The 22,830-nt window shown below is 45.8% G+C and overlaps 3 protein-coding genes across 7 annotated transcripts; all 3 read right to left on the bottom strand.

Annotated features, from left to right (window-relative positions):
- Nucleotides 1-3,201: 3,201 nt before the first annotated feature.
- Nucleotides 3,202-10,735, bottom strand: LOC127296210 (protein MOS2-like). 4 transcript variants are annotated; one of them, XM_051326243.2, is made up of 2 exons: nt 9,277-10,729; nt 3,202-3,747 (listed from the first exon to the last, which is right to left on the bottom strand). In XM_051326243.2, exon 1 carries the CDS (start codon nt 10,635-10,637, stop codon nt 9,336-9,338), a length of 1,302 nt encoding a protein of 433 aa, XP_051182203.1. In that variant the 5' UTR covers nt 10,638-10,729; the 3' UTR covers nt 3,202-3,747; nt 9,277-9,335. The 4 variants fall into 4 exon arrangements, with proteins under 4 accessions (XP_051182203.1, XP_051182204.1, XP_051182205.1 ...); XM_051326244.2 differs by lacking the exon at nt 3,202-3,747 and adding an exon at nt 3,805-4,375 and having other exon boundaries at nt 9,277-10,735; XM_051326245.2 differs by lacking the exon at nt 3,202-3,747 and adding an exon at nt 4,404-4,420 and having other exon boundaries at nt 9,277-10,735.
- Nucleotides 10,736-13,715: 2,980 nt separating this feature from the next.
- On the bottom strand, nt 13,716-18,053 carry LOC127296209 (UDP-glycosyltransferase TURAN). Of its 2 annotated transcripts, none has more exons than XM_051326242.2 (16): nt 17,576-18,053; nt 17,320-17,353; nt 17,086-17,141; nt 16,877-17,011; nt 16,257-16,405; nt 16,089-16,178; nt 15,938-16,004; nt 15,795-15,858; nt 15,599-15,698; nt 15,345-15,511; nt 15,156-15,266; nt 15,026-15,087; nt 14,886-14,938; nt 14,718-14,793; nt 14,435-14,563; nt 13,716-14,359 (listed from the first exon to the last, which is right to left on the bottom strand). In XM_051326242.2, the coding sequence occupies exons 1-16, from the start codon at nt 17,678-17,680 to the stop codon at nt 14,348-14,350; spliced, it is 1,410 nt and encodes a 469-aa protein (XP_051182202.1). In that variant the 5' UTR covers nt 17,681-18,053; the 3' UTR covers nt 13,716-14,347. The 2 variants fall into 2 exon arrangements, with proteins under 2 accessions (XP_051182202.1, XP_051182201.1); XM_051326241.2 differs by having other exon boundaries at nt 15,599-15,704; nt 17,576-18,052.
- Nucleotides 18,054-21,325: 3,272 nt separating this feature from the next.
- LOC127296208 (uncharacterized) lies at nt 21,326-22,823 on the bottom strand. The gene has a single exon (XM_051326240.1). The coding sequence runs from the start codon at nt 22,455-22,457 to the stop codon at nt 21,456-21,458; it is 1,002 nt and encodes a 333-aa protein (XP_051182200.1). The 5' UTR covers nt 22,458-22,823; the 3' UTR covers nt 21,326-21,455.
- Between the last annotated feature and the right edge of the window lie 7 nt (nt 22,824-22,830).

Genomic DNA, 22,830 nt, shown 5'->3' with positions numbered 1-22,830 from the left:
ATTTTGTGTATTTTACGTATTAGTTCATTGTGGCTCTACGAGATCTAAGGGATCATATAACAATAGTATGAGTGCCGAGGAAGATGTCCAAACCGTGAAGTTTGGTGTAGTGGATCAATGGAGCATTGTTCCCCTGGTCTATGGTAAGACATGTGATTGGTTGAAAGCCAAGTAATTTTGCATTGGAAAGAACAAATTCAAATTCAGTCAGAAGTTTTGGTGTGGAAAATGAGAAGCATTTTTCGATTATCACGGTAAGCAGAACTTTGTGCACCTGACGGATGCGATAACGACAACCTTTCATGAGCTTGCTTCACTGTGTTCAAGGTAACTACGTTGTTGTTAATTTTGTCGATGAAGCGATATCATCGAACCAGATTCGTCCGAGAAGACCACCCATGGGTCTTGAAGGTTGAAACATTCACCTATGTGTCATTTATCCTAACGAGCGGCTAGCATACTGCGCTAACTAATACTAGTCACGGTTTCACTTTATCGAGTTCCACAATCCTCTCGCTTTCACGACTTCATTTCAGTTATTCAGATTCATGCATTTGCCAATGTTCATCTTATGGAGGAAAATTTTCATGCTTTGGAACAAACGTTAACGGGTTAAAAAAAAGTGTTCAACACGATTATTCAAGAGATTGAGAAAGTATGTTTACGAATTAAAAAAACTTCACGTCTTTACATAAAATATTCATGGGTTCGTAAATATGTTCACAGTTTATAAAAAGTGTTCATGTATATCAAAAAACAACAAATAAGAAACAAGAAATAGAAAAAAAGAAAAAGAAAATATAAACTAGGAAATAGAAAAAAGGACAAAAGAAACAAAAAAGGAGAACATGAAAAAGAAATAGAGAAAAATATAAACGGAGAGAAAAAGCAAAAAAAAAAACATAAAAATAAGAAAGAAAAAAATAGAGAGAAAAGAAACACAAACAAAAAAAGGAACAGAAAACACGTGAAAAGAAAATAAAAGGAGTGGAAAAGGGGGCGCCAAATGAGCCGGCCAAAGCTGGGAGAAACTGTAGGCGACTAAAACCCTATAAGAGCATCTTCAGTCGCGTCCCCAAACCGTCTCTCAAACCGGATCAAGCGTTTGGGGGACGTCGCCCTAGCCGCGTCCCCCAAAAGTCGGCCCCAACATTAAAATACTCTATTTTTTATTTTTTTTTTGTATTTTTATTTCAATAAAGAGAAGAAACATTCCACAAACTAATATAATTGGGAACGTGGTTTACACGAAGACATAGTTTGGAACATGGTTTTCCACAAACTAAAACATAGTTTGAACCACGGTTGACACAAATATAATTGAAAAATAACTAAATCTAACTAGGCCAGGCATCAAAGATTTTGTCTGTTCGCTGCCAAGAAAGAACACTCGCAGGCACACCCTGTGCCCATGTTGGTTCTTTCGAGGAAGAACAACCAGAAACCTTCGTGCATATTTTCGCTGCGAAGAAACAACACTCATCAGTCGTCGTCCTCCTCGGTGTTGTCGTCGTGGTAGTGCCGGTGGAAACGCGTCTCGTCGAACAACTTGACGCTCATGTCCCTCTCACCAAAGTAGGAGAATATGAGCACGAAGCCGGCTTCGAGGTGTCGATGGTATACTTATGAAGTATATCCACACCAAAGTAGACGGTCCGATTCCGGCAAGCCCGGGTGGCCCATAGACGGTGATGTGGCATGTGGCCCATCAGGCGGCCCAGCTGCTGTTGATCAAGATGGAAGATGTCCAGCCCAGGAACAAGGAGCCGGATCCCAACCGGCCTACGAAGGTAGCCGGAACCAAACCGACCTACTGAGGTAGCCGGATCCATGGAGGCCCATGGAGGTACCCGGATCCTTGGAGGTCTATGCCAGGAGTCAGATTCGTGAAGGCCCATGAAGGAAGCCGGATCCATGACGACAAGTTAGGCATGAGTGAATCCTTGCCGTACACGGCAATGTAATATTTCGTAGTTAGGCAACTTGTATTCCGGGTAGGACTCTCCATAGAAACCCTAGATCCGGGCGCCTATATAAGCCGGATCCTGGGAGCCCTAGAGGCAGATCTCGAAGTAGAGACGAGACAACCACAACTCATTGTAACAACGCGAAAGCGCCCAGATAATTCCAGACAAGCAGCAGTAGGCCCTGTCATCGAGCAGGTGTTCCGAAGCTGGGTAAATCGCGTACCAGCGTCCCCAGGACTCTCCGCCCTATGGCCCCTACTTCTTCTCCCCTCCATGAGGATCCCTCCTCTGGAGTACCGTCGAATAGGCAACGACACTAGGCGGTGGTAGCGCGCGAACTTCTCCCAGCCGATATGGAGGTACATCTTGCCGCGCGCGTCGTAGATCACGTCCATGATCCACCGGCAGTAGCCGCACGCAGCCTCCCGCAGATGCAGCGAGCCCGGGCGCCCTTCACCGGCGACGAAGGTGTCTGGCAGTCTCTGGATGGCGTGTGGGTCGCCCTTGAGGACGATGACGAACTCGAATAGCACCGGCCGCTCCTCCTCCTGCATGTCTGACGATGAAGACGGCGGCGTCGCAGGCGACAGCGAGCGTGCAGCTCTGCCGCGGCCACGACCACGACCACGGCCGCGAGCTCGGCCTCCGCCTCTACCAGACATGGCGTCGACTCTTGAAATGGTGGCTACGAGGGTTGGGGAAAAAGAGGCTAGGATTTGTGTGTGAAGGACGATGAGAGAGCGACCCTTTTTATAGGCCAGAGGAAGGCGGGGGAGCGGTGGCGCTCATTAATGCCGGCATGCAGAGCTAGGCGCGACGAGACGCTTCGTTGCGCCTCTACGGGAACTGCACCGTCGTTGCGCATCAATAACTTCAATCGCGAGGTAGGCGACGGTTAGGTTAAACTTCAATGTGCCGCTGACACGTCAGTCCCGCCACTACCGCCTCGCTTTTCGGTGTGTCCGCAGCGTCCTCTGTGTAACGGGGACGGGCTAGGGACGCCGGACACCGTATCAGACCGTGCCAGACGAAAAAGACTTTGGAGAACGGGGCTGGGAAGGAACGTTTTTTTGTCCGTGCACCCACCCAAATCCCTTTGAGGAACGTGACTGAAGATGTTCTAAAGGGATTTGTAGAGCTGGCGTGCAGAATTGTTGGCTCATCTTTAAAAAAAAATGGGCTGTTCGAAATAGAAGTGCTACTGTCGACTCGACTGAGCTGGCGTTTGATTATATTTTATTAAAAATGAAACATACTTATTCCACAGCAAAATCTCTGTCCAAACACTCTTACCGAGTTCAGTACATTTTGCAACCACACTCTGGCTAAAATCATTACCACTATCACCTATCGCATTAAGGGCATGAGCAACTTCATTACAATCATGAGGCCTAAACGAAAAAGACTAGAGAAGTTTAGTCTTTTGGGGTTGAGTTCAAAAGTTTAAAATAAGCCCAACCAAACAGCCCCTCGCCCATAGAAGCTCCCTTAAAAAAAGAGCCTCCTGCGCTTTGGGAGGCGCACTTGCATCACTTATCTCAAACTCTCTCGGCCAACATCGACTTGCATCACTTATATCTCAGACTCTCTGGGCCAACCTTCATCACCTCCGCGTTGGGCGGCTACAGCTCAGGGACTTTCCTGGAGCGAGAAGGTAGAGATCTGCCACTAAATCAATCCAGGTTTTGGAGCATCAGCACACTCAGAAAAATATTACTCGTAGCAGGTCTCAAGCTCTCAGCGCACTGGACACAAATGAGACAGCAGATTCCAGAGCGAACTGCAATTGTATAGCAAGCAACATATTAGCAGGTAGAAGTAACACATTAAAAAGGATCTCTTGGAATTCCAGTAAATTCAAACACATAGGAGCCCAATATTTATTCATCTACCCATCCTGTTTGGTCTCAGCCACAACAATTTACAATTTTCAGCGCACAGTTGTTTACAACCTGAAGCATGAAAATGAAGTGAATGCACCCCATGACACTTGAATATGGATATGGAACATGTCAGGATCAGTATCCCTCATTAACACTTTGCCAATTGCAATTCAGGGAAGAAAATAATCTCAACCTGAACTTCTGTTAGACAATCATGAGATATGCGTACTGCGCAAGAGCATGAACCGCAGATGCCATTAGATTATCACAGACGGAAGGTAATGACACCAGAAAGGAACAAAGCTGCCAGTCTGGAGATGATTAAGACGCTTCACATGTACAGTAATAGGTTAGGAATTAGGATGTAATCTGCGGGTGGATTGTGGAGTGTTTGAAATTTCCAGTGCTATGTACAAACCAGAAACAGGACATCATATATCACAAAGAAAAGCAGAGCACTTGATAAATCTGCCCCTGAAAACTTGTTGCCAGGTGCTCTCTAATACAGCTTTCAAAGATCCACACCTGTTGTGAGCAGCAGCAGGCATTATAGGAAATAGGAACCTCAAACTATAAAGAAGACATTGATCACAATGTTCAGAAGAAAGAAGTTTGACAAATCAGCTAAATGATGCAACAAGCCAAAGAGAAATTGCTGTAAGGTACAATGAAGAGGGAGTTTAAGAGAATGATAAATCAACTACTGAGCTGGTCGAGGGGAGACCCAGAAACATACCCACGTGTGGTTAGAGCGCTCAGTCTCGGAACAGATAACAAGAACTCGGGTCCTAGGGGACATTAGTGAGTCAAAGTTCCGATGCTTTCGCAAAGGGGCTCACATATGCCTCTTCTTACAATTTTAGTTGTTAACAAGTAAAGCATGAATATCTCTGCAGGTAGCAGCCCAACACGTCCAAATCCTCCCCTCTCTTATATTTTGTTCCATTATTTTGCCAAATGGTTTCAATCATATTTTCTAATCCGTAACTCGGAATAAAACATGTTATATATAAAAATTGATCAGAAAAACATAAGTAATATGAATATGCCATCCTTGTGCCTATTTGCATCTTGCATCATGACGTGTCCTTGTAGTTTGTGCATTTCACCTCACATATATGCGGAGTATTTCGGACACCAGCTAAGGTTTCCCCGCTCCGTTTAATATTGAAGTAGTTCTCCCTTGCCATGTCGTGCCATGCTAATCAACAATTAAATTTGCCGGTAGAAAATGCAACTCCAACTCTAATTTGATTGTCCGGGGTTCCGATCTTTGCCTTAACCTAGTAGGTTCGATCTTCGAAGAATTCGGCCGCAACTACATCATCATCAGCAGAACAACGACTTCTTGTTAGTGGTGTCGACGGATCAGCATGGAGCAAGAATTCTTGTTAGTTGTGTTGAGGAGATCGACATGTCGCCAGAAGATCCTATAGTTCACCTCTCTTCCCCGTACCATGACGTGGGATCTCGGGGCGCTATCCCTTGTTAGTGGTGTCAATTGCAGCGGCCCGGGAAAATACCCTAATAGATTTTTATTGTTTCTTTTGTTTTGTGCATCATATTGCATTCATGCATCATATCATCCATGATTTTAATAAACAAAATTATTTTTTTATAAACCCTAATTATTTTGTTTCTTCCTCTCATATAGTTTAATAAACCCCCCCCCCCCTTCTCTTTTCATTCAGCAAATAAACTTTGGCTCTGTTTTGGTTGGTTCAAAAAGAATTTCAAAACAGTTTACAAAATTAAAAGAAAACCAGAAAAACCCCTCACCCTCTAACCTGGACCCTATCTACCTCGGCAGCCCATCCTCTCTCCCTGCGGCCCATTTCTTCTCCTCCCTTTCTACCTTGCTGGCCTGGCCCGGCCTGAACCGAAGGAGTACGTTCTTCTGTCGTTGTCCTCATCCTCTTTCCAGGTCACGGGCACGAGAGGAGCATGAAGCTCCGGTCGCTGTCAACGTCGCCACCACGCCTCCACTTTCCTCCTCCCCTTTTAATCCCCAACGCAAGTCCAGCAAACCCTAGCCTCCTTCCCCTTCTCGCGCCGTCACCTCTCTCCCTCTCAAATATCGTGTGGGAGAATGATAAATCAACTATTGAGCAAGGGTGTAAAACTGTGCTCAAATATCGTGTGGGGCCTGACCCATACCATGTTCATAATATCCAGTGACGGCCCCAAGAAGTTTTCAAAGCCTGTGTAATCTATAAAATCAAAAGCTAAGCATGCTATTTTTCGCTCTAATTGCCATGAAAATGAGCTACACGCAAGTGCCCAATCTCCAGGGATGTTGGGTCCACTAGTGATAATATCATATAATAATGATAAAACATATATGCATGTACTCATTGTTATTATCAAAATCATCAGTCAAAATCCCCTTATTGGTATTTTCTTTAAATGCTGAATCCACTTATCCGTACCGGCCTGATATCAATACACGTTATATCAATACAGTTCGCTATCATACAATACTAGTAATGATGCTATGTAAGAGGGCCTATAGTTCAGTTCGCTATCATACAATACAAGTAATGATGCTATGTAAGAGGGCCTATAGTTCGCAGGAGGACCATTGCAATTTACATTACATGAAAGTTGTTTATGTGGTACTGTTCACACACTAGTTTGGGCAAGCTATCTTTTAGCTAGACAGTTTCCTTTGTTAGTACCTAAAATGTTTCTATCTTACTATGATAGTTCTCTAATAATTCTTAGGACTCCTAATAAAGCAGCCCTTAGTTGTACTTTAAAGGAAGCAAAAATGCATTTAAGTCTAACTCCCGTCTCATTCCCCTATTACGTATCAGAGAACATAGCAATAAAAGTAAATGATTTTAATTTAGATACATTTTAGGTGCCTCCCTGATAAGTGACAGACACGGCGCAGTACACGAAGAGCCCACTGAGGGCATATGTTGCTATTGACCCCCTGCCCTGCCTCTCCCGAAGCATGCACCAATCGATCTACTCTCTCATGTCTTCCGGTTTCTTATCTCTCCTAGCAATGCATCGCCACAAGCTAGCAGCCAAGGCCTCTCTTTTCGTTTTCCTAGCAGGAGCTCTGTGTTGCTCCAAGTGCCCACATCCAGCCCAGCCGAACCAAGTCAGCCCTGGAGCCTAGCCGAGCGCTTGACTCGTACGCACAGGACAGAGTCCCAGCACGTCGAAGCACCGCCCTGCCATTCTTCTTCCCGCATGCACCGGCAGTCAGCTCGCAGCAGAAACAGAGTCTTACCTCACGTTCTTTACCTTGTATTCATTGTCCCTTTGATCACGTCATGTAGAGCACTCTGCTCTCCTCCTATATAGCCCCTTCTCTCCTCTTTCCATCTCGCACTGCCACCAGCCCCAGCTTCCAGGGAAGTTCCGACCAAGACTGCTACGGGACGCCGTCCGCGTTCCCTGCAATTCCAGCCACGAGAGGTCGAGCTGCTGCGCCACCATGACAGGTCCTGGAAACTGAAGCTCAAAACTCTGATCACCTAGGACGTACTCAACTATGCGTTCAGCTCCGTTCATCGGACGATTCCACTGTTCTCGGTGAGCACCGGCGATATAAAAAAGAAGAGAATGGACTGTGGTGTCCAATAGTCAATACACTGTAGCTGCTTCACTATGCTTAGGAAAAGAGCAAAACAACGTAATCCCAAGGAAATCTGGTGTTGCTACTAAGACATGATTTTATTATATATTAAAGTAACGCCTTGTGTCATTTTTCTAAATGTTGAATACACATATCCGTATAGGCCGGATATCAATACACGTATCCATGTCGGTGTTGTGTAAATCACTATATATCCCACAATTACTAAATATTACCCTCCTTGCATCCACCCCTTTCAAACCATCGATGCTAAACTCCTTCTTTATAGTATTTACCTAGTTTTTTTAGAAATATACCATTGGCGCGTTAACATATGCCAAAATAAGAGAAGACAACTTGCGATCTGGCAAGTCAATCCATGCAATCTTATGTCATACAGGTACAAAATAGCACCTAAATTTAAAAGCCAATATAATTGTTTTATTCTTCAATATCATTCTCAATAAAAACGTTGAGCAATCAGACATATCTATTATTTCTTTATCTTCACATGGAGAATCGAGCTTGCAACTTGCTTACGATCGCTTGCAAAATACCCCTAACATAAAATGTATTTTTTCTACTATCTATATAATGTCATCTTATTCGGTTCATCGATATACATAGAATAATAATTAACATTAATATCTATACAGCATACTAATTGTTCACGACATTGAACAAGATACTTTGTTAGTTAACTTGGAGTCTTGCTATGATTAGACAAAGTTATAGCTCAAAAGACCAGTCATTGAAGTGTACATTTATTTGATTGTCCCAAAGTGTTGGTTCATAAATATTCGTACAGTAGGACCTCAAATAGAATTTGCAACTATTGTGGTAAGCAAGACAAATTAGTGGTGAGTGGTGTCATGGTGACCAAGGTAATTCAAGAATGAACTAGTTGTGCAAGCAAGTTACCGAACTCTTAAGCAACCAATATAAGGCACCTACATGAGGCCACGTCCAGAGCTCAATCCATGCTTGCATCGAAGCCACACCCCTCACCCCTACCCCCACGGCCCCACCCCACCCCACCCAACACCACAAATTCAGTGTCCAACAAGTGGGCTACACAACATAAATGAAAAATAAAAACAGAGGATCAAAGCTACGTACTTCAAGATCAAAAGCAGAGACATTCGGACAGCGAGCTTTGAGCTACGGTTGCAGGTGGCGCCCGCAAACTGTCCCGCAAAATAAAAATTAGAGCAAATGGAGGTACTGATTAAAACAGATTTAAAGAAGGACTAGTGAAAACAGCTGTCCCACATCCCGCCCCGCTTGCCAGCCTACTTTGAGCCCTGCTAAGACGCTAGTTCGCGTTTTCTATTTATCCTGCGGTTAACATTTCTATTATCTTCACTTTTGAGATTTCTAATTGAGATTTTCTTCAAATGGTTTGGGCACAGATTTGTCCCTTTCGGTGGGTACCAGGAGAACTCCAAAACAAAATCAACCATGTGAGGTAGAAGTCAAGTTTTGCAGCCTACAGTAGCATGTACAGTAGAATTTAAGAAAGAGTTCCGTATAACAATGGATCAACCCCTCTTCAAGATGCCAGAATGTTCATGGTGTTTATTTATTTTGGGCATGCATTCAGAAATCCCCTCTTAAATAGAAAGCTCGTCATCTAAAATCATCAGTTGACACGAAGATTTGAGCACTACGCAGTAGACTTACACAAACAGATTACTAGAGCAAAGCTGACAGTCTGCTGACGGTTTATACATCCAAGCAACAAATAATAGTAATACAGCGACTGGCATTGTGTTCAACATTTTACATCCAAACAGAAACTGATAGTTTATTACTAACAAGGAGCAGATGTTACCTAGCACAGTAGAAGAGCTCCTGGTATACAGGTGTCCACTCCTCAAGAAGAAGAGATGATCAATGTCCAAGCAATTCTGGGTCCCCAACATACTCGGCAATCTGATCATAGTTCACACGAACCATGCCTTTTGTATCAGCATCCTCCACCAGGCCAGTCTCTGCCTCTGCATTCTTCTCTACCAGATGTCCATACACCCCCTTGTGCTTCCCACAGAGCACGAGCACCCGCCCGCTCGTCCGCGGCAGGACTGTCTCAAGCATATCCTGCTCCACCCCCTGCACCAGCTCTGACCCCTCATCCATCCGTATGTCACATGTCGTAGGCCCCACCACATCGACAATTCTGCCCTTCTGCAAGTACAACCTTTTGCTGAGCCTCTTGGTGACCACTCTAACCCTGATATTGCTCTGTAACCACCGCACTTTGTTAGCAACATCACGACTACGCTCGCCTTCTCGGCTATCCCGAGCATTTCTATCTTTCTCTCGAACCTCCCTCTCTGCCCTATGATCACCAGATCTCTTCTGCCGGGTGCTCGAATCCCTCTCCCCAGCTCTATCTTCCCTGTCCCTATCTCTCTTCTTCGCACTCCCGTTATCGGTCGCCTTCTTCCCATTCCCATTCTCCGCACCCTTCTTCCCACCAATAACCCATTCGCCGGAACGGGTCTTCTTAGGGTCGGCCTCAGAGGGGTCATAGCCTAACCCCAGCGTACCAGCTCTGCGCTGATACTCAACAACTTTGCAATCCCCCTTGTTATTCCTACCAACGCCTTTACCTTGGGACCAGCCGTAGCCAGCAAGGAGGGCGGCACCAAATCCCTCCACAGGGACCTCCTCAAACTCGTCTATACCGCGGTGGTCGGGGAGGCTGGCCATGTCTTCCTTGTACCGTCGCAGCATGAGGTCGCCGCTGGAGCCGTCTCGGGCCGGAGAGGGCGGCTTCTTCTCTGGTTCCGCGGAAGGCTTGCCCGACTCGGCATCGGCGTCGCCGCTGCGTAGGGTGAGGCCGTAGCCTATGTGGGAGGAGGGGTTGTCGGGGTTGGTGGAGGTGTCGAGCACGAAGGTGGGGCCGCCGGCGGTGGAGGCGGCGAGCGCGGCCTCCTCCTCGGGGGTCGGGAGGGAGGAGGGCTTGCGGGAGCGGTGGTTGAGGAAGTGGCCGGAGTTGGGGAGCGGCGCGATGACGGCGGGCGCGGCGCCGGCGGTTAGGGTTTGGGACGGATCGAACTCGGTGACGAACTGCTGCGCGGGGGTGGCGGTCGCCGATGCGGATGCGGAGTTGCCGCTGGCGGCGGAGCTGGGTGGCTTGGGCGGCCTGGGCTTGGGGGCGATGGAGAAGGACAGCTTCTTCTCCTCCATGGCGGCGGCGGCGATTTGTTTGGGGAAAAGCGTGTGGAATCTGCAGAAACAGAAGAAGAAGAAGAAAGGGGAACGAACGAAGGAAGCGAGCTCGTGTGGTTACCGGGGACTGACTCGTTGTCTAATCGGAGGCGGTTTCGGAGTGAGCTCAGATTTGGGCTAGCCCATTGGAAAGGATTTCTCTATTTCGATAGGTTTTGGCCCAAATGGTGGGCTGCAACAGAAAAATAGAAGCTGACCATGGCCCAGTTCTTCTTCCCTATTTTTTTTCATATAAGCTACATGGCTTATTACTTTAGGCTTCTAACCTATTTATAGTAGAACTGTTTTAGGGCCATTTCTTTGGAGTCAAACGGATGAAGCTCAAAAGAACTCTTTGGCTTAAACCAAGCTTATTTCCACCGAGAAGCCAACTTCTAGTGCAATTTTAGAAACTGGCCGAGAGTAGATTCCCGAGCTTGTGGATGAGGGAACCGAAGCAGTATGTCAACCTTCCCCTCCAGTTTGGTACATTTTGCAGCATAATGCCACTCCACCTGAGAAAAACGGTTAGCCACGGAAATAGAAAAAGAGGGAAAGTCGAAATGAAACTCATTGCACACCTCTCGCATCGAGCCTCCTCTCCCGCATAGGGAGACATGTCGCACCGCTAGGGTTCGTCACTGGCACTCGCAGCCTCTCTCGCCCATCACCGCTACCACCTTCGCCCGCTCGCGGCCGCCTCTCCACCTGCAGCACGGACCGGTTCCGCTGTCTGTCGAGGACAAGTTCCATACGTCTCCACTGGTCGACCTCTCGACCCGTCGACAAGTATATTGTGTCGCCAATCCAGGACCACCTCTACATCTTGTATGTCGCCGCTCCTGGCGAGCTCGCCCACGACCCTCGTCCACATCTCTCCTTCGGCTAGTCCATCCTCGGAGCTCCGCCCTGTAGTACATCTCGACTGCGCTTGCTGCATCCCTCTGCCGGTGGTGCCTCATGAATCTAGCTTCATGCTTGTACTGTAGTAGAATGCAATTTGGTTCCTGGTCACTCCAACTTTGATTTGTGAACATTGTGACGTGTGGAATCCAAATTTTGGGCCACTACCTCACTATGTGATGATGTGGAGATGTGATTTTGTGACATTTCTAATGGATGCAATTTGATTCTGTGTAATGCAATTCTGAAACTTGCACATGTCGTTCTTTGATAATTTTATTTTCCAAACTGCACTATAAGCAATGCAAATATGTTCTGTTATGAATGGCATGGTTGTCATTTTCTTACTTATATAGTTATATATGTGTAAAACAAACAACAATACAATATTATGTATTGACAAAGGCACAATTGAATTTTGGGGGCTTTACATTCTTAACACAACACAGAACATAAGCTCAATTTTCATAAGGCGAAAAGAAAGGTCCAAGTTAGTTTCTCAGAATTTCTCCCCACCGAAATCCATAAGCCGGCTTCTCTATAAGCTTAAAGTCTAAAAAAGTGGCCCTTAGAAGCCCCCGCCCAAGTAGCAAGGTGGCTTATGGGAGAAGCTTTAGAGGGAGCAGTTTATTTTTTAAGCAGTAAAAGAACATGGTTTCTTCCTAATTAATGCCTTGACGCATTGGACAGACTGGATCTATGGGAGAAGCTTCAGAGGGACCAGCTTATTTTTTAAGCCGGTAAAAGAACATGGTTTTCTTCCTAATCAAAGCCTTGACGCATTGTACAGACTGGATCACCGTAACATGTCAAGAACATGAAGCTGCTCCATTTGTGGAGCCTCATTGGCGCTACTCATTGTTTGATTGTACAATGGCAAGATGCCTGCATAAACCAATGTGGCAAGTGCATAGGACTGGACTTTCTTCCTAATTGAGACATTGACGCATGAGCAACTCACCAAGTTGTAGTCATTCTTTGGGCAATTTAGAGTGCAAGGGGGAAAGTAATCCATGAAGATATATTTCAGACTCCTCTCTCCATGGTTTTATCATGAAATACCTATCTGATCTAAATATAGTGCAAACTGAAAGAACCAGGCCGCATGTGCTTCTTCTCGGGCTCCTCAAGTGGTGATGCGAATATGGATCCCTCCGACAGAAAACATGGTGAAAATTAATGTAGACACCGTTATATTAAAGCATGAGATTAGAGGAATGGTTGCTGCTGTTTGCAGGGATGGCCTAGGGGTGTTCATATGTGCATCGCCTCTCTTGCGGTTCCTGGGATTTCAGACCCAGCGACTTTGGAGGTCATTGCTTGCAGGGAAGCCCTTGCACTAGCAGCAGATATTTTGTGTCTAGCTTGTGTTTATTGCTTCAGACTGTCTACAAGTGATCAACACAATCCGAGAACCAAGCAAATACAGCCTCTACTCGGTCATTTGCGAGATTTTTCAAGTAAGGCCCAGTTTGAGAAGATTAAGTTTGCTCATAAGAAAAGATCTTCAAATACCCATGCCCATAATTTAGCTCGAAGTTATTTATCTCTATCAAAAGGTATCGCCGCCTGTGGCTCCTTAATTCCCCTGATACTTCTATTGTATCGCCATGATTAAGTAATAAAAGGAGTCTTACCCTCCTTAATTCCCGAAAACATCAAATGTAGCCCGGGCTACACATGTAGCCCAATTTTGTTTTTCCTTTTTTAAACTTCAAAATTTTTGATTTCAAAGTTTCAAAAAAAATGAATAAAATACGTAGACGTAGAGAATGTTAAAATCTTTTCAGATTGAAATACATCATATATTGCCCTCTGTAAAAATAACAATGTCTTGTTACTGTTCACCAATCCTGAAATCAAGATTTGTTATTTTTGCTGAGGCCAAAATACAGCATATTTCAATCTGAAAATTAGCACACCAATAGATTTCAATATTCTCTACATCAATATATTTTTTTAGAATTTTTTTAACATGTTTAAAATGAAAATTTTGTTGGTTCAAAAAGTGGCCTACATGTAGCCTGAGCTACAAAAGCCCATTCTCCCTTAATTCCCTGATACTTGCCATGATTAAGCTCTCATGTTTAGTGGCGCAACATGGCTACAAGCTGAGCCACCACTGATCCCCATCTGGGGTCCAACTCATAACAGTGCAAAGTAGCAAATGGATCAGAACAGATTCAGGGAAGTTCATTTGACAGAGTGTAGGTCTTGTAGCAGCGCTTATAAATAAGTAGCATAGAAGCTTTTTTTTATGGCACATATAAGTTAGTATGTCTATTTTCTCCGGATATAGTGCTATGACTTGCACAATCGGAACCACGAGATGGCAGCACAGAAGAAATAATTAGGAGATCCTGATACACTTTTCTTTAGGGCTCCTACATGTTAGTTTGCCTCAGTGCATTGTTACAGCCCGGCTTTTTTGTGTCTTCCGCTTATCATGCAACTGGACATTCCAATGAGACCCATATCAAGCTGCTGTTAAGCTCCAGTAGGCCGGTAGATAACATGATGAAACAACTTTGGCATACGCTGACCGGGAAGTTTTACATAGTGGTAGCTTCTGCAAAACTAACACCAATCACCAATGCCTTCGGTAGCAACTGATCCGAGCAAGCAGCTGGTGCAAGCAAGCTGAAATATGCACATGCTTTTCTCCCCAACCTTCATGTATATCTTGTTTCTCAAGTGCACAATAAACCTATAAACTACAGAATTGGCAGATTGTGAGGTCGGCTACAAAAATCCTTTTGCCCATCTGATAAATATTATCATGTGTTTTAGCCTATGACCTGCATATTGAATGTGAAAGAAGGTAAGGCTAACCTGGTGAATGCAATTTACATCTTTAGTGAGAGAGCTCTCACCTGGTTTACCAAAGGAAGTGCACAAGCTTCCCATTCTGTTGACCATTTGGAAGATGACCCTGTACTCAAGGCACCATCCTTCAGGGGTTTCAAGGTGTCACATTCCTCTGGAAAACCCTTGAAGAGCATCTGCATGGTCAATCGCAATAGTTAATGTCACTTCTAATGATAAAAATGACAGAACCAGAAGTATTTTACTAATTTAAAACGCATTACAACAATGACCCAAGTAGTCATACAATGGAATGAAACAAAAGATATAAATATTAAATGTGGTACTCACCATAAGTTCATCTGCTAGCTCCGAAGATGTTGAGAAAAGAAGTCCATTTCTGTTTACTTTTACAAGCTCCTCGATGCTGCACAAAGAAAAAGAATGCCAGAGGCCTACAATAAAGAACAACCCAAAGGCCAATGCCAACAATTCAAACATCTAAGAAACATGGGTTACCAGGAGAATGAAGCAGCACAAACTGGTAATCCACATCCAAACATATCAACCACCTAAGAACAACCATTCAAGTTACAGTCCAGAAAATATATAATTCCTATATCCTTCAAGTAATCTGATACTTGTGAGTTGTGAGTAACCTTCATAGGTAGGTCAAGCCCCGACGAGGATGTATGCAACGATACACCTAGGTCAGCCGATCCTGTAATTTTTCAGAGAATTAGCATCTATGCAACATTGTAAAACTCTTTGGGCAATTGAACAGTTTACCTAGCAATAGAGGATAGTCCTCTGATGCAAGCCACATAGTTCGGAAGGCAACACGTCTCAGATTCAACCTTTTTATTCGCTCCTCATATTTCTTTCTGTCAGGCCCTTTACCTTCAGTGTCAAAATTTATGAAAATCAGAACATGTTCAAAACCCTTAATTCACACTAATATAGCAGAATGCGTGATACCTGTGATAATGAAAAGCAATCTTGGGTAATCAAACTGCTTCCCATTCTTGATATCAATCCAAAGTTGCCCCTCATCCATTGAATCCTCTTCACCTAATGTTGCAGCAACACGTCTATCATACATCAGTGCTGCTTCCAGAAGAATGCTGAAATCCTCATCTGGTGTCCTGGAATGCACGTACCACAGATTTCTAAGTTTACCTGCATCTCGACTAACCACTGAATAATCATGTAATCAGTCCAAGAGAACATACCAGCTTGTGCTGCTCACAACAATTGCAGGTCTATTAGGCTTCAAGGAAATTTCACCATCAATCTTACTAGTAACTACACTAGTGTTCTTGTCTTCCACTTCTTTTTCTTTGTTGTAACAGAAAACCACATAAAATAAATCAAACTGGAACATATTTATACCATGAAAATAATCAGGTTGACTGGAGAATAACATACCAACAGAGATGCAATCCACACTGCCCATAGCACTACAAATGGTATTACCCAACCTGCAGAACAACTATTTCATGTCTTAAGGTCACATATGCTGGTACAGAGTACTACAAGCAGCGATGGAACGACTGACAGCAAATGCTCACCTCATGTTTCTCTTTCAAGGAAGTGGGATGGAAAAATGCAGGAGAATGATCATAAAGCACTGTTGCTCTGCAAATTGTGGTGATGTTAGAACAAACTGTAGCATGTGCAGCCTTTTACCAAAAAAAAATAGTTGAAGTTCAATCTGTTTACTTGATCCCCCAATTTTGAGCAAGCTCATGCTGCATTGCTTTTGTAACACAAAAGGCACCATCCGCCATCCGGCCAAAGTACTTCTCGATCCTAGAATACATGGACACACGATTAATAGGATATATACTACGAGTCTAGCAGATAAATGAAATGGGCTGGAGGGATTACCAGAAATAGATTTTGACTATTATATGACTTCTGCCATGAGACAATCCGAGCAACGTATATCCAAAGTTATGCCAATCCACAATAAATTTAGAACCTCTTAGCCAGCTAACCAGTTTTACAGCAGCCAATGTTGGAACTGAGGGTGGATTCTGTTGGACAACAGATGATCGAATGACACAAGTAAGATATTTCATTGTTACAGCATTGCAATATAGGATAGCTAATTCTTGACATTTGTATTACCAAAAATATGTCTATAAACATAGCAACTAAAAGGGGCTCAGAGTGGTTAAAAATTTAATGAGATGAGACTGGGGCATAATCTGTAACTGAGGAAGTGAGGATCAGTGTAAACAACTTTGTAAATGTACTACATCCAGCAATGCCAAAAATGTGAAACCATAGGCCGCTGTATACGTTGCATAGCTTCAGTTACTACGGACTATGTTGCATAGCTTGAGTTAGTACTATGAGTTACTTAGCCGGGTGAATTATGAAGTCTAGATTGGTAGATTATCTCAAAGAAGAAATAAAGTTGCTGATAGTGGGTAGTGATTAGTCATATAATTCATGTACTTCTGAACCACAAACGCAAATAAGAAAGCTGCATGTAATCTTACCTGAACAAGAAAGACATCAGGACGGGGAATCTTAAAGCCAAGGAACCAAACCAGCATGATAAACTGGATGGCAGCTTTAAGAAGCAGTGCCAGGGCACCAGATATCTTAGAAATCCCTGATAACTGCACTGATTTCTGAAGATACAGGTTTCGAAGTTAATTGTAGTGGGAGAAAATGGAGAAAATAGAATAGGTTAAACAATCAATACCATCTCGTGGACATGAATAGATGGATTTTCTCTCAATGATAAATGGGGATCACTTCCTGCTCAGAAACATAAAATACGATATAAGGTCAAATCTCAAAAAAAAAAAAAAAAAAAACACAAGCTGTATGTCGTTCCTTAAGATGTACTACTGTTTAGGAAAGAAATACAAATAGCTTCGTACTAAATTTAGGGGTAAAATTCGATGGTGCAATGAAATTGAGAAGAATATAATACCTCCGTTCGCAACAATGTCCACTTCCATGCCAGCCTGTTAAGAAGAAGAACGAACAACTAAGTCTAAGACACTTAGGACACAAAAAACTTATGCTGATAAACAAGAATTGCTGGTAAATGTGCATAGATAACTGCCACACTGCAACGTAATCGCGCAATCGAATACGTCGTATGCCAGCGCGAACTAGGCTCAATTAATCGAACCGAATCAAAACAAAAAAAAAGAAGAGCACGATTTCGCGAGAGGAGTTACTACCTGGTTGGCGAGGGAGAGGGAGTGGTACTGCATCCTCGGGCTGCGGCCGATGTCGCCCAGCACCACCACCGCCGCGCGCTTCCTCCTTCCCGCCTCCTCCGCCATCGCAGCCGACCTGCGCGCAGCGGGATGGAGGAAGGGGCGCCGGTAGGTATGGAGAGGGGACGGAGAAGCGCTGCTCTGTTCGGATCCAAATCGGAGGCGAGCAAAAAAAAATGGCGCAAGTCCTGAACTAGAGGTCCCACCCCAAGTTCGCTACCCTCGTCTATTCCTCCCTTGTTTCCTGATCCAATCGGGGCCGACGCCGCCTCCCACCTCTCCGGCCGCCTCTGCCCCGACCTCCTCCTCCAGCTGCAGGTCCGGCCACCACTGGCCCGAGCACCTCCTCGAGCACCAGCACCAGCCACTCTACCCCGACCCGTCCAGCAATAGCTCCGGCCGCCTCTGTCCGACCCTCTGCAGCAGCTAGTCCGCCACAGCCCTGCAGAACGGCTGACCAAACAAACCTTTCTTCCCCAGCAGAACGGGCCGGGCCAGCCTGCTCGCAGCCCAACCGAAATATATTTTCCAACATTTTCAAGATTTGAACAGTTTTCCAAATTCGAACTTTTTAAATTTGAACATTTTTAAAATTAAAATATCTTTTTGAATCAGAATTTTTTTTTCACTCTAAACGTTTTTCGACTTTGAATATTTTTTCAAACTGAACAATTTTTTGAATATCAACATTTTTTAAGTTTGAACATTATATGTTTGAACTTTTTAAAATCTGAATTGTTTTCGAGTTTAAACATTTTTTATAAAAAATAAGGAAACTATACATGTTATTTTATGCCGGGATAAGAGCAGCACACGAGCGATAAGTAGGGGCTCCCGCTTTTCTGCGGCAAACCATATACACCGTTCGTCGCAGCGGCGAACGTCTACGCCACGTACTTACTCGAAAGTATTAATCATTGTTTGACTAGTCAGATGAACTTAGGGTTTATTCGTAGCTAAGCCTATTCTAGCTGTTTTTATCAGTTTCTTTTGTATGATGAACTATGCATGCATACTACATCCAACTAGCTATTGTTACATTTACTTCAGATTATTCTGTTTATTTTATTCTTAATGTTTTGGTCAGAAAATTTTATGTTGACAAGTTATATTCTCTTTAGGTTAATTTTAATGGTTTGTTTAGATTATTGTATTTACATAATTTAATTGGTCATATCAAAGAAGCCGAAGGGATGGACAAGCTCCAAGGCGGAGGCTACGCGCGATGCCTCCTCATAAGCGGTCATGGAGACGAGGAGGTGTCAAGTGAGAAGAGGGATGAGAGGACGCCTTGTGAAGAAAGGAGACCATAAAGAACTACGTTGACAGACAACACAAGAAGCTCTCCCTTGAAGAGATCAATGCCCTAGAGCTTGCTCTACTCACCGAGGAGGCAAGGCTCATGGCGACCCCATTGCCCAACGACATGGATCCTACTCAACATGCATGGTTGGAGAAGAAGTAGAAGATGACAATCCTTCACCGAGACGTGTGATTCACTCGATCATTAATTTGTGTCTAAATTCTTTTGGACTATGGGTATGCTGGCAAATGCCGGTTTTGAACTATTTTGTTGTACTAATTTGGATGATTTCCTATTTTTTAGCTTTTAAGTAGAATTATTAACGTTTGAAATGTGGACACAAAATTACCTAAATTTGCGAGGCCCCGTACAAAATGTGGTGCCTTGTTGGTTCCGTTAGCAACCGCAAACGGATCCTCCCGGTCACCTTTGTTGTCGAAAACACATGCCACGGTTGGAGGTGGCCCACCCACCTTTAGCTTGACGAGCTACAGGAGTTCCATCCACGTCGCAGTTGGCACCTTTGTTTTTTGAAATCTCAGTTGGCACCTTTGTTGGTTGTCCCTCGGCTCGGATCAACCTCGCGTGCTGTTAGCTCCGGAGCACCCAAGGAAATGTCCTCGCTTCAAACCCGATCGATCTAAGTTGATGTGAAACATGTGGGATGCACTGCTGCAGCGTCCTGCGAGGTTCGGAAATCGGAATCCAACCCGCGGATTAGAAAGAACTTGAGGATCCCAGTTTTCTTACAAAATATCATGAACTCTGTTTGACCAGATAGCAAATGTGGCCAGTATATACGTCCCCCCTTCAATGGTACGGCCGACCATCGTCGGTCGTCTACCGGCGTGAAGAGCCGGCCAAAACGCGCTTAGTCTTTCTCCAAGATATTACTATATCATATACAAGTGGATCTTTCGATTGTTGGATGTGCAGTAGGGACAAGGCACAAGGTTATGTGTACGCATGCAGCATGAACAGCGACAGATAATCAGTACTACTACGTGATTCAGAAACTAAACTATGGCGTGCACGCAGGTCCGAGACGACAATGACAGGCTCGTCTCAGCTCTGCACATCCTTGGTTCCAATGGATCGGCCGACCGAAGTTAGCTTACCAATTCGCAATCCGATCAGCTTACGGTGGAACCCGTAAGCCAGCTGACATACAATCTCGCCTAGGTTACTAAAATTTACTGACGAAATCCATCATAGAGCCAGCCATCCAGCTACGAGGCACTGGGGTTCATTAATTTGTATCAGATCTTAGCCTACCGATGGTTCCGCTACAGTGCTACTGAATCCAGTGCTCTTCTTCCCTCCGTGCGATCGAGCATTATGAACCTTGCACTTTACAAGACACAACCCACGCAAGGCAAGGCAGCATCAACGCTCAACAGTCGAACGCTTTATCTGCACATGCTGAAAAGAGCCATGGGGGAAGCTGGAGGACAAGGATGCGACCTGCACGATTGGACGGACTTGGCTCCGAAAGTGACGGCGATGTGTTATCTTCAACCTTGCGTCCAACGCACGGATGGCTCGTAGTTGATTTGGGCAACGAACTTGACCGGAGACCTGTTCCGGTTTGCTGGGTGGTCCGGATGTCTGATCGCCCCTGCCAAACCCAAATCATCCTCGATCGATCTCCAGGAGGAAGGAAGCCTGCATGCACCTGACTTTTTCTTTCCAGCAAATCGCATGATGATCAGAAGATAACTTTTTCTCTTAAAGAAACATCTATCCAATGCAACCAAGTCAACCACTCTGGTTACTAGTATGTGACAAGTACATATACTGTTATTTCGCACTCATTGTGTAACTTCTTCTGCCATGATCAGATTCTTTAAACGGAAGTTACAGTCCTTCCTCGGTGACTCCGCAGATCGCACGCGGCCGAAGAAATTCTTGGCTTCATTACCCAACCAGGCGAGACCGAGACACCAGGTGAATGCTCCAACCACTTGAACTGAAACTGGGGGAAGGATTTACTGATGACGACAACCGGACAACGTACAAGGAGAGAACTGAATCCAACAACTGTCAGAGATCCAGGGAAGTGCCTCCAAGTACCGGCTTGGAGAAGCAGACGATGATTAGGTCACTGCAGAGTACATTGTTGTTGCTGCTTTGTCCTCTTCGCTTTTCTCAACAAACCCAGCCTCGTCTGTCCACCGAATGCTGACGCTATTAACTCCGGCCGACGATCGACCGTTGATGCACTAATGCGAAACTGAAATCGCAAGCTAAACATTGCAGTACAGATTCTTTCTGAACGGAAATTCTGGTGACGGAATGTGCAATGTGATGGACAGGATAGGAAAGCTGCTAAGAATGTAGAGGATGTTTTTTTCTGAAGATTCTTCGACAAAAAACAGAGTGGCTGGCTTCAGGGGGGAACTTTGCAATAATTTTTTGCATTCCCGTCGTTGTGTTGCATTGTAAATTTGTACATCAATCAAGCAAAAGGTGAACTAAGAAACAGTGACTTTCTCTTCTTTTTTTCTACAATTTTTGTCTGGAAAAATTACCGATGGATCAAACATTGCTGCTGTGGCAGCAGAGGCTGGATTTCCACTGCGACTGCCGCGACTCGGCCCACGCCAAGAATCTGTACACCTTGCCGAAGACGCAGAGGAAGACGAGGCCGGCGACCATGCCGTACGCCGCCACCCCGACGGCGCCGCCCTCTGCCGACACCCAGCCGACGAGGTACACCGCGTCGGCGGCCACGAAGACCCAGCCGACGCCCTCGAGCGCGGACCTTGTCCACGCGCTGAGCCGCTCCTCGCCGTAGATCCGGCACACCATGCGGGAGCAGAGCGCGAAGATGATGGCGAGCGCCGTCTTGGACAGGCCCCGGTACCGCATGGCCGTGCCGCCCACCACCAGCGGCTCCATCCGGCAGAGGCAGGACGCGCACTCGCCGGAGAACCGCGACCACCGGAGCGCCTCCAGCCCCGTGTAGTAGGGCAGCACGACGGCGTCCAGGTAGAGGCTGGCGTGCAGCACGCCGGACACCGTGGAGGCCTCCAGCACCGCGTACCGGATGTCGCCGTCGGCCTCGTTCCGGAACGCCAGCGCCGACGCCTGCAGCAGCAGCAGCAATGCCGGGCCCAGCTGCGCGAGCGGGAACACGGCGTTCACGCGCTGACCCTTGGCGAGCGCCAGGAGCACCAGCGGGAGCAGGAACGGGCCCGAGGGCACCAGGTACTTGCGCTTGATCCCTCTCACGCCGGCGGCCCCGCTCCGGACGAAGTCCAGGACCGTGAAGGCCAGCGCGGCGGCGAAGCAGTAGGCGGCGAAGGCGGCGACCAGCGCGCCCACGGCGGAGTGGTAGTCGCCGGGGTAGGAGCTGTCGCAGTAGTAGTGGTAGGGGCAGGTGACGAAGTCCGTGGTCTCCTCCAGCTGCCACCGCGTGCACTTGAGTATCTGCCTCGTCACCGCGTCGCCGCCCAGGCCCAGCAGCTGGGAGGAGGACGTCCACGCCGACGACGACCGGCCCTCCAGAAGCGGCGACAGCATCTGATCATACGACATGGCGCCTTCGGCGGCGCGCGGCTCTGAGCTTAGCTAGCTTAATTAGCTGATTCTTCTCGGGGGACGGTGGTGCCCGGCCGATCCCCGGCTAGCTAGCTAGCTGCTTCTTCGTCCTCGTCTTCTTGTCCTGTTAGCTAATATGCATTCCCGCATTTGTTGCCTTAATGATGGCTTGCTTTCAGAGGCAACTCCTCACCCTCTTCCTCCTCCTCTCCTCACCCTCTCCTTGGATGGATGTTGGTGTGCTGGACTTGTTGCTTGCTGAGGCAGGGACTAGCGGGGGAGTTGGAAGAATCGGATAGGGAAGGTTTAACTGGAGGCTTTGAGGGGTACTACTTGCCATGCTTGCCCCTCATCTGAAACTTTGAAACGG

Source organism: Lolium perenne, chromosome 4 (genome assembly GCF_019359855.2).
Source record: "Lolium perenne isolate Kyuss_39 chromosome 4, Kyuss_2.0, whole genome shotgun sequence".
In the NCBI taxonomy this organism is placed as follows: domain Eukaryota; kingdom Viridiplantae; phylum Streptophyta; class Magnoliopsida; order Poales; family Poaceae; genus Lolium; species Lolium perenne.
The sequence above is the reverse complement of the archived record's forward strand: the minus strand, read 5'-3'. Positions and strand labels throughout refer to the sequence as shown.